The following is a 10150-nucleotide window of genomic DNA, read 5'->3' as shown; positions in this document are numbered from 1 at the left end:
TCTCTCTCTCTCTCTCTCTCCGTATATATGTGTGTGCTATGTTTTCCCTATTTCCTCCAGCGGATGTAAGGCAGTGCTGTGCTTGTCAAAGTTCTCCCGTCGCTTTTTTTTTTGCTTCTTCGATTTGCTCCTCAAGCCACGGCGCGCTGGGGCTCGCGTCCTACCCCTTCCTCCTCCTCCCGGATAGCCTCCTGTGCCGTGCGCAGGCACTCCTGCAGTTCGTACGACGCGACACTCGCGTCGTAGCACCGCTGACAGGTCTTATCATTCAGCAGCATCTTAAACAAGCGCACCAACTGCGTACGTGTCCCGTCAGTCTGGAACCCGTTGTCATCCTTCCAGTGCACGAAGAACTTGGAGAGAATCGGCATCGCACGGTATTCCAGCAAGGTAAATGGTGTCGTTTGCGATGGAACAATGTCTTCCAACAAACTAAGAATTTCGCCAGCGGTTTCATAAAACTCTGGAAAGACATCCAATACGCCCATGGCGACGGGAATAAAATCGGCGTCCTCGATAAGAGCATTTGTCGTCTGTTTACCTAACGCCGCAGGCGGAAGCCGCTGCGCATCATGCAAAATACGAATATGCTGTGGAAGTCCTTTATAGCGAGAAATATTCAAATTATTTACTGCGGCCTGTACACCGTCGGCGTCAATGAACTCCTTTCCCCCTTCCTTTGGGTAATGCCGCATAATGGACGAGAGCACAAGGGTGATGTAGCGCGTATCAGTTGGGTCCCCGGTGCTTTGTTTGTACGCCTCCACAATCTGCTTCACACCGTTCGCCTGCAAAATGCGGCGCTCCACATCTCCATCGTGGCGTTGGGTAAAACAAAACAGACAGATGGACCTAAGTGCCAAGACACGAGCGTATTCATCACGACTATGGCTAAGTGCTCGAAAAACCAATTCCACGCCATTTCGCTGGTTCACAAAGTACTCGTTAAGCGTTGGATACGCGGAGAGAAAGTTGATGAGGCGCAGAAACTCGTCCGGTTGGAAAAAGACATGTTTGCGCATCTTGCGCGTCCCCTCGCCAAGAAAGTCGTCGATGGCGAAGTTGAGGAGGTCTTTCCCGCCGGCCTCCAGAAGCTCCGCCTCCGGCAAGTTGGGTACGTCAAGCGATAGATCCATGTGGTCCACCAACACACGCGCCAGGTAGCCGTCGGCCAGCTCGTTGTCGGCTCGTAGCGCCGCAAGCAGGAAACGCATTTGCTTCGGGAACTCAAGTGGGCCAAATATCATGTCGGGCGGAAGCTCTAGGGCCATCGTCTCGGGGTCAACGTCGTGCAGCTCAATCCACTCCATAGTTTTCAGCAGCGGCCTCCGCACCCTTGACACCACCGTGCCGGCCATCTCGTCAAACGGCTCCCGGTTGCAGAAGTACATGGCAGCGCAGGTACTGCTCAGTACCCACGGCCACAGTTGATGAAACCGCTCCCGCGCACGCCCACGCGTGAACCACTCGGGGGCCCTCCGCATCATCTCCCCCCACAAATTTTCCTCAAAAGACGCAAGCTGTGTTTACCCCTCAGCAGCACCTTCCTCCTCCCCTCTGTGTGTGTGTCCCTGCCCCCGCGTCGATACACCTCCTCCGCCCACCACCCCAACGGCAACACACCAGGTGGGGCCGAAGCACCCAAAGCGTGAAAGAACGATACACAAAAAAAAAAGAATTGGTCAAACAAACAAACAACAGAGTAAGATACACACATCTAGATAACAACAGCAGTAAAGACAAGAAAGAAGTGGAAGCAGAGTGAACAATAAAACTGTTAAAAACGTCTCCTCCACGGCGACGTTGCATCCATCAAAAAACGCAATAACTTGCCCAGACTCACTTCCTTCCTCCATCACCGCGACGACCAGCCACCGCCACTCCGCGCTGGCGACTACTCTGTGGGAATAAGTGGTGCCAGCACACGCTCATACGCGTCACGTTGAACTACCAAATAACCATTTTCCTGGTGCACCACGGCCTGTCTCTCCCCACCCAAGGAAAGTGCGTTCAATAACACCTCCCGCTGAGGCCTACTGACATTTCGGAGCAGTACAAGGTCGCGCCTAAAAATAAGCCGCCGACACTCTTTTTCCCACGTCATTAGTTGGTCGCAGAACGACTGTGGAATGACCCCTTCAATACGGATATCGGAGGCATTTCTAAAGCGTTTCCCAGCTCCCGAGAGAGCCGAGTTTGTCGCCTCCTTGGACTCACCGTCCCCATAATGCTTCAACATGGACGGATGCGCCTTCACCGCAAGAAACTGCAAGATGTGCGAGGCACCAATACCACGTTTTAAAGCCGCTGCAAAGGTTCTCCGCGTAACTCGATAACATACAATCATCTGATCCACTTCGGCCTCCTTCTCCGCAAATTGATTGAGAATATTCAAAAGATCCAAATTTTTCGTATAGGCGTAGAGGCGAAAGTTGGTCTCGGTGATAATTGTGTCCTCATCCTCGCGACGGACGCGATGAGACGAGGTTCCTTCGCCACCAAGTAGCGCAGCCGTGCAGAGCGGAGCCGTGGAGCTCCAGCAAAGTGCATGGTGAAAGTGAGGTGACAACGCAAAGCAACGAAGACCATCCGAAAGTAGCGGGTACACAAGCCCCACCTCCGAAAGACGTGCCAAAAGTTGAAAGGCGGCTAAGTCCTTTTCTTTTTCGGGAAACATGTAGACAAATTGACTTGTGTCAAGGGCAAACAAAATAGCTAACAATTGCCATAGCTCGGAACGCGTTACCCCCTTGTTACTTGTTAATACCAATACGCGTTCTAGGACCACAGAAACCAACGTCCACCATTGCTGTTGTAAGGGCTGCATGCAAAAGCTCAACCCCTCCGAGGTAATCTCGTTCGCTTCAGACAACGGAGGAACGAGACGGGAATACTGCAACATGGCCGCAATGGGCTGTCCACGCTTCTCTCCACACGGGTCAATAGATCCCGCGAGGGCGCAGGCTGTCGTCATGCGAAGCACATTCCGACTTGCCTCCAAGGTGTTTTGCAAAGAGACTTGAGCAAGCGGCATTCGCGGCATTGACTTTCCATAAAGGCGAGCTTGCCATGCTAACTCGTAGAGCCGCCAATGGCCATCGCTGTTCTGGACAGGGTCCCACGCACACTCTAAGGCCACTCGGAGCGTGCGCCAAAAGGGATGGAGCGGTGCAGCTTCCTCCGCCTCCGCAAACACTCTCGCGGTAACCTCAGAGACTGTTGCGGCCGACAACAACACCGCCACCTCGTCCTTCGTAGCTAAGGGGTCGGTCACGCGCTTTCCGCCTTGAACCGCGGCAACAAATTCCTGGTAGCAGAAGAGTGCGAGGGCTGGGCACTGCGTCATCAGGGCCTCACGCTCCGGGTAGCACAACACCTGATCAAAGTAGGAAGCCTTCATCTTCGCTCGCTCTTTTGCTGTTATTTATGTTTCTCTGTCTGTCTGTGTGTGTGTGTGATATGGGCGTGACGCACTCCGCGCGTTTTACCGCTTCTCGGCGCCGACACTATCACTGCTCTGCGGCTGCTTTTGCCGCCGACGCAAGCTTCTTTTCGTCGTGCCACGTTACTTTTCAGTTAAGTCTCCTTTTCCCCGGGTAGGTGGGCTGCAAACACAGAGTCTTTTTTTTTTCAAACAAAAAATATACGTACAGAAGGCACGTTTTTGCACACATTCACGCATGGATGCCAGCAGCACCCCAGGGGAGTATAACGAGAGCATTAGTGCTGTTGTTCGCTCGTGAAGCTATCATTCTGTCGCCACCACCACAGAGGCCCCACGAGAAAGCAAAGACTCCAAACTTCCAAATGAAGAGTAAACGCATTCTAATACTCTCACGGACACGCAGTTGCAAACTCAGCCAACAACTTTCGGCCAACAAAAGTTTTTTGGACCAACAGCGTTCCCCCCTCACTCAGAGCACAAAATCTGGAGTGAGAATCGCTCGCTTATTGCGACAAGGTCCTTACGTGACCCTGGCGCAGGAAGCGTCGTGGATACGTCGCCACCCTTAGCCTCGAGGCCCGCGAAAGAGACACGACCTCCCTCAGCTCCTCCTCATCGTACCACGGCTCAGCCGCCGTCTTGGGTGGCGACGCCGCCGCGAATGCACTGATCTCCGCCAACGTTCTTGGAACGAACACCCGAGTCGAGGACGTCGGCGGCGTGTACGCTGTGCTCTTCGACAGTGTTGCCCGCTGCTCAGATGCATCCAGTGCAGCTGACGCGGGGTGCCGCTGAGACCTGTGCAACCCCGTTACCACCGTCCCCTTTCTAATGCCGTTGTCGGTACTGAAGGAACTGTTCGGCGTTTGAGAGCACAACGAAGTACTGTGACTACAAGAAGTGCTTTGCATTGCCCCTCGCCCTTCCAAAAGACGACTGTTACAGCTTTGACCTCTATGCTGTTGTTGTTGTTGTTGTTGTTGTTGTTGTTGTTGTTGTTGTTGTTGCTGTTGCTGTTGTAGACGCAGATCGGCTTTCAGCGCGGCCATTTCCTCCTGTTCTACAAGCCGGGGGCCAGCAGGGCTTAGCAATAAGCTAGAGTGGCCCTTCTCATGCAATAGCTGCTCCTTGAGAAAACTACCAGTTTCTTCTTTCGGGAAGCCCCCCTGCCACTTGGAGAGGTACAACATTGTCTGCTTGGCCGCGGATAACTCCTCCCGCAGGGCGGCAATGGTTTTTTCCTTCTCTTTGCATTGAAGCCGCTCCACCGCAAGGGCATCCTCCAACTCTGCACTGTACGTGCGCCACTTCTGCTCACTCTCATTGCTCAGCACCGTGCTTCTACGACGAAAACAAGCCTGCAAATTCTTTACTTGTTCCCTAAGCTCCGCGTTGCGGTCGTAGAGGCGGATGAGCTCGTTTCGCATCGCTTCCGCTCCTCCCACAGACTCGCTTTGGTGCGCTACCGGTGTGGCGTTAAGAGGCGATGCAGACCCGTTCGGTGGGGCGGTGCTGGCGCTGGATCGGTTGCTTGGGAAGCAAAACTGGGACTTCGACGGCGAGGGCGAGCTTTCAAGCCACGTGCGCCTAGTGGACAGCAGCGGCCCGACAGCCGCCTCCCGCACCCCAAAAGCCGTCGTCTCCGCCCCTTGCGCTCCTCCCCGCTCGCCCCGGTCTCTCGCCAGTGCGGCCTGCGACAACCGAGGCTCCATCTCTGCGTCTAACGCGGCACGCGCGGCGCCCCTCCCCTCCCACTGCACTGACAAGGCAGCAAAACAATCGCAGCGACGCAAAAAAAAAAAAGCATAGACCGACCGAGTAAGCGCCCAGCTCCTTACACATGAGAGAAGACGTTTTCATCACACGCACACACCAGCCAACCACTGAGCACACAAATAAATCTTGCTTGACCAGGCTTGGTGAGGAACTCAGGAAGCGGCGGCCTTTGGGATCCCGCAACCGTCGGAGCCTCTCGGCTTGGAAGGCATTAGCAGTAGCAGTGATGGGAGTTTCGGGGTGGGAGTACGCAGAGAGAAATAGACAATAAAAAAAAAGACGACACTCTCGCCAGCTTCCAACGCGGCGGCTTTGGAGGCAATAATCAAGCCATGAAGAAAGGAAATAGGTTTGTTTAGTAAGGCCTGCTATTACCTTTCTTGGCCCTATCTGGCAGCACATTTCATACAAAAGTTTCTAAAACAGAATAATAATAATAACAATAATAACAATTTTTCCTTCATGTTTTGCCCATATATATATATATATATATATACCGCTTGCAGCACTTCTTCGTTTGGCCGTCCTCGTCAGCTGCACGTCAAGCTAAACCGTGCGTACGCAGCAGAGAAGAGAAAGCGCCATGTGACCCCACACATGAGCGTCATGAATAATACGGCATCTATTCACGTACAATCACACACACACACACATACATACGGAGGGAGAGAGAATAGGAGGGATGCTCAACGCAGATCCATTACGCGACACACACACCTCCCATTTTTCTTCCCAAGCAGCCTGTCCTCGCTTCTCTTTCTGGCTATACGTGTGGGTATGTATGGCTACAAGGGACTCAATTCGTGTCGTCACTATCCTCATCAGCTTCCCCTTCGTACTCTAAAACTTTCCATCGACTCGCCCGCGAGGCCGGGACTACTCTGTTCCTCGTGGCACTATCATTTGGGCGAGAATTCCCCTGCGGCATCCGGGAATCACTGGCCGAACTCACCCTCTGGTAAACGTCAAACCTCGTTTCCGTACTAGCATCCTTGCTAGGGAGGATTGCATCCACAAAATATTTGTAATCTGCTCTGTAATCCTCCTCCCGCATTTGCGAGGGACGCGGTGGACGGTTGACGTGAACGCTGCGCTTCAACGCCTCAAAGAGATGCGTTGGTGAATCCGCCCCCGAGCCCACAGGAACCTCAGCCGCATTTCCCATTTTTGCTGGAGTTGGCATCTTGTCCTCTGGAGATGCACGCGTGTTTTCTGACATCAGCGCTTCCCGCATCGCCGACTTGGATAATGGCTGGCGCTCCGCCGCGTTGGCCCCTGTTGGTGGCTCTAGCGTGCTGCGCTCCACAGCATTCTTGGGCAGAGGCGCCAAATCCATATCGAGGGGGACGTCGACCCATCGTCGGTGCTGCGCATAAAACTCCGCCTGCATCTGTTGTACTTTTGTTAAAAGTGCATCGCGCGCCTCCGCAATGGCAAGGTCCCGCTGCACCTCATCCTCCGTACGAAGCGGAAAATCCACCGCATCCAAAACCTCCTCCTCACCCTCACCCGCATCACCTTCGCCGCTACCGCCGTCCTCGCCGTGGTTGCTCGCTGCGCCATCTGCGGACGAAGGAAGGGCAAACGTACTGGGCAGATTCATGCGGACAGTGGTGTAAATTCTCTCCACCTCATCCCTCAAGGAGTCCTTCGTGATGTCAAAGGGAGCCGGAGCGACGGCATGAACACTCCCTCCCCCATTCATCTCCTTGGTGGATTGAAGCGGGGCACCTGGAGCTGCGTCAGCCTTCCGTGCGGTTGCGGCAGCAGCGGCGTCTTCTTGCAAACGCCACTGAAAGTACAACGCGCGCCCCCGGCATGCTTGTGCATCAAACAGGCTCACGTCCACGTGCGCCACCTCACGTTTTTCGGCCTCTGTTAGCGGGTGAAAAAGCACGTCTCTCACGCAACGCGACACCTTCTCCCACGGATCGTCGTGGTCGCCTTCAGAAAGAGACGCCGCATCTAGTGGCGCATTAAAGCGTGCGGCAAGCAGCAGAATGTAGTTGTCTATGAAACTGTTGAAGCCCTGGCTAAATGCCGTCATGCCGTCAAGCTACCAGTTTCCCTCTTTCGTTCTTTCTTTATGTATGTGTGTGTGTGTGTGTGTCTGTCCTTCGGCGCAACCGATAAATGCAACAATAACAATCTACGCAGAGAAGCGGCACAAGCACTACACTCACGGCCTTTTTCCTCCCTTTTTGTTCACTTCTCTGTGCGGCCGGGAGCGATTGTGAGATAACAATGCAGCCGCTCCAAGTAACGAGGCACACAAACAAGAGGTAAGAAAAAAAAGAAGGAAATAAAAATAAAAAACAAACAAACGAGCAAACACGAACCAACCGGCCACCACGCCCAGAGGCCCAATCATGCTGGTAACAAAAAGAGGGCGTAAAGGGTCTGTACATGGATATATATATATATATCAACGGGCTAGAGAGAGAGAGGAGGGGCGTATAACACAGAAATATATAACAGGGTATAGACATTTACATTTAAATGCGGCAATAAGAATTGCCAACAGAATGTCTTCTTATAAAATCTGTCTCCAAGGAGTAGATTCTTGCAATCACCTAACATGTGCAGCTGCAACGTCCTTTGGCGCCGTAAAGCAATACAAGACGAGCCCAAGGGAACGGGGGGGTGAGACGTAGAACGCACACAGAAGTACACGAAAAAAACACAACGCAAAAAGAAAAAGTTAACATGCGTCTGTTTCCATATTTCTTTTATCGCGTTTTGGCCTTGCCGACTTTGTTTTCCCGCCCTGCTATGGACCGCGGCCGGGGCAGAGAGGGGGAGTGGCGAGGGTGCGAAGGACATGAGGCGCCGGCCACGCAGCCAACCCACCCACAGAGAAGGGGACATGTACATAATTCGTGGGGAAACAAACGTGCCTAGGAAAAGTTCGCCACGTGCAAATCCAAATAAAAAAAAATGAGAAACACGGGAAACACAAGCTCCCAAACTTAAAAAAAAAGAGCAAAATAAAAACAGTGGGGGAAAAAAATAAGCTTGAAAATAAAACTTAATAAAGTATACCTCCAGGCACCCACGTTGGGCCAACTGGAAGCTGCAATCCCTATGCCACTTTCAGCGCGTTCCCCCTCAGCACAGCGCCACGCAAACCATACACGAGAAACCGCGAAGAAAACAAAACATCAATCACAAGAAAAAAACAAGAACAACGCAAGCAAACTTCTTTCCGTAGGTAGACAATCAACCAACCCATAGGTGGCGACGAACGGAAAAGCCGGCCCCTACAAGGAGCCACTAGAATGGATTTCCTCCCCTCCCGTTATTTTTTTGTTTTTTATTATTCATGTTGCCTCTCCACCTGTTTTTCCAAAGATAGACACCAGACGCTATTCTTCTTTTTGCCCCCGCATTTTTCTATATTTTTCAACCCCATTAATCCATTCCAGAATAAAATTGCGCTTTTCCTGCAAACTAACACTCCCAATCTGTCCTAGCTTCAGTGAAGAGGTGCCATGGGCGAATGTAGTCCTCGCATTCCCAGGCAGTGAGGCTGCCAGCAAAAAAGAACTTGCATGGTCTCGTATAGAGAATGATTTGTACCGGCTTCCACCAAATGCTTCCTCCTTCCTTACTCCAACACTTGCGTCCACTTCAGCCACAACGGTATCGCTTGGGAAATCACGCTGAGGCACTGATGTGGATTGCATGGCTATTGATAAAAATTGGGAAGGAATTCGCTTAACAATGACAACATCACTACTCGAACTGTCCTTACTTTTTCTCCGTTCACCCCGCTTCCCTGAATCTTCCCGAGACATACGGCGAGAACTGAAAGAGTGCCTCCCAGAAGCTCTTCTGTGGCCCCTACTCCTATTATTATTGCTGCGGTCGTTCTCCGTATCATAGCAGTCCACAAAGCTTTTATTAGCTTTGGAATTTGCAGCAGAAGCTCTGAAAAGTGGCGAGGATGCACGAGAGAGAAGCTGAGAATAGAGTGGGAGAAAATCTATGCTATCCCACCTTTCCGGGACCGCTATGCAAGAAATGGTGGGGGACTTGTTCCTTACTGGCACCTCCGCATTCGCCGCAGGTTTATCGAGAGTCTTCGCAGCACCATTGCCTGCTGTTGGAGCTCTGACGGGTTGAGGAGTGGTGTCTCCATTGACGGCGGTGCGGGGCAATTGGCGTGGCAATTGGCGTGGCTGCGCCGGCGAGAGGGGCTTCTTTCCGACATTTTTCAACGAATTAGTCGGATTCTTTGTCAAGACAGCACCCATTACGCGTGGGATTTCCGATCCTGCGGCTGAAATATGGCGTAGGCGCCTGAACCCGTATGCCACACTTCCCCCTCAACCGAGGGGGGGGGGGGACGAGGGCGCCCAGTTTCTACTGACTGTCCTCCTATTCCTTACCGCACAAAGGAATATTAGATAGCCTTATTATACACCCACGCAATCCGCGTGTTCTCCCCGCGTGGGTGACGTGCTTGCCGAAGATTGAAGGAGATCCCTCGCACACTACATCATCCATTGAGGAAGCAATGAAAGAAAAGAAAAAGACAAAAAGGCAGAAAAAACGCCGGGACGGATGACAGCTGACGGCGTCGGAGGCTCAATTTTCATTCCTTCATTTGCGCCCGTCCCACGGGCCCAGCTCCTCCCTGAAACGACACAGACAAGCTCACACTCTTCCTGTAGTTCGTCTCCAGGAAAAGTAAAAACAAAAAATGATTCTTTTGCTTCCGTCGACTTCCCTCACCACCAGCCAACCTCTCCTCCTCTGCGTGAAGACACGTGTGGCACATCAACATTAATTTGGCAAAAAAAAGCGAAGTCAATCTAGGGGGAGGGAGGGGAGGAAAACAAAATAGACACAAAAATAATTCCTTGAACGCATTCCTTCGACTTCTTACCCTTCTTCCTTCGGAGAGAGAGAGAGAGAGAGAGTCCT

General features: G+C 52.3%; 5 protein-coding genes across 5 annotated transcripts, besides 9 other annotated features; all 5 read right to left on the bottom strand.

The window, feature by feature from the left end:
• Positions 1-20: a microsatellite.
• Positions 21-131: 111 nt separating this feature from the next.
• On the bottom strand, positions 132-1487 carry Tco025E_07798 (uncharacterized protein; the record flags this gene model as incomplete). The annotated part of the gene is made up of 1 exon (XM_029374657.1): positions 132-1487. The coding sequence occupies one exon, from the start codon at positions 1485-1487 to the stop codon at positions 132-134; it is 1356 nt and encodes a 451-aa protein (XP_029225226.1).
• A 407-nt stretch (positions 1488-1894) lies between these two features.
• Tco025E_07797 (DNA repair and transcription factor protein) lies at positions 1895-3400 on the bottom strand (the record flags this gene model as incomplete). Its single annotated transcript, XM_029374656.1, has 1 exon — positions 1895-3400. The coding sequence occupies one exon, from the start codon at positions 3398-3400 to the stop codon at positions 1895-1897; it is 1506 nt and encodes a 501-aa protein (XP_029225225.1).
• A 27-nt stretch (positions 3401-3427) lies between these two features.
• Positions 3428-3457: a microsatellite.
• A 491-nt stretch (positions 3458-3948) lies between these two features.
• On the bottom strand, positions 3949-5157 carry Tco025E_07796 (uncharacterized protein; the record flags this gene model as incomplete). The annotated part of the gene is made up of 1 exon (XM_029374655.1): positions 3949-5157. The coding sequence occupies one exon, from the start codon at positions 5155-5157 to the stop codon at positions 3949-3951; it is 1209 nt and encodes a 402-aa protein (XP_029225224.1).
• A 490-nt stretch (positions 5158-5647) lies between these two features.
• Positions 5648-5674: a microsatellite.
• A 20-nt stretch (positions 5675-5694) lies between these two features.
• Positions 5695-5717: a microsatellite.
• Positions 5718-5845: 128 nt separating this feature from the next.
• Positions 5846-5881: a microsatellite.
• Positions 5882-6017: 136 nt separating this feature from the next.
• Tco025E_07795 (uncharacterized protein) lies at positions 6018-7268 on the bottom strand (the record flags this gene model as incomplete). The annotated part of the gene is made up of 1 exon (XM_029374654.1): positions 6018-7268. One exon carries the CDS (start codon positions 7266-7268, stop codon positions 6018-6020), a length of 1251 nt encoding a protein of 416 aa, XP_029225223.1.
• Positions 7269-7308: 40 nt separating this feature from the next.
• Positions 7309-7335: a microsatellite.
• A 170-nt stretch (positions 7336-7505) lies between these two features.
• Positions 7506-7555: a microsatellite.
• An 816-nt stretch (positions 7556-8371) lies between these two features.
• Positions 8372-8409: a microsatellite.
• A 177-nt stretch (positions 8410-8586) lies between these two features.
• On the bottom strand, positions 8587-9477 carry Tco025E_07794 (uncharacterized protein; the record flags this gene model as incomplete). Its single annotated transcript, XM_029374653.1, has 1 exon — positions 8587-9477. The coding sequence occupies one exon, from the start codon at positions 9475-9477 to the stop codon at positions 8587-8589; it is 891 nt and encodes a 296-aa protein (XP_029225222.1).
• A 648-nt stretch (positions 9478-10125) lies between these two features.
• Positions 10126-10146: a microsatellite.
• Between the last annotated feature and the right edge of the window lie 4 nt (positions 10147-10150).

Source organism: Trypanosoma conorhini, assembly GCF_003719485.1.
Source record: "Trypanosoma conorhini strain 025E chromosome Unknown Tco_14.4_contig_00635, whole genome shotgun sequence".
NCBI classification, from domain to species: Eukaryota; Euglenozoa; class Kinetoplastea; order Trypanosomatida; family Trypanosomatidae; genus Trypanosoma; species Trypanosoma conorhini.
The sequence above is the reverse complement of the archived record's forward strand: the minus strand, read 5'-3'. Positions and strand labels throughout refer to the sequence as shown.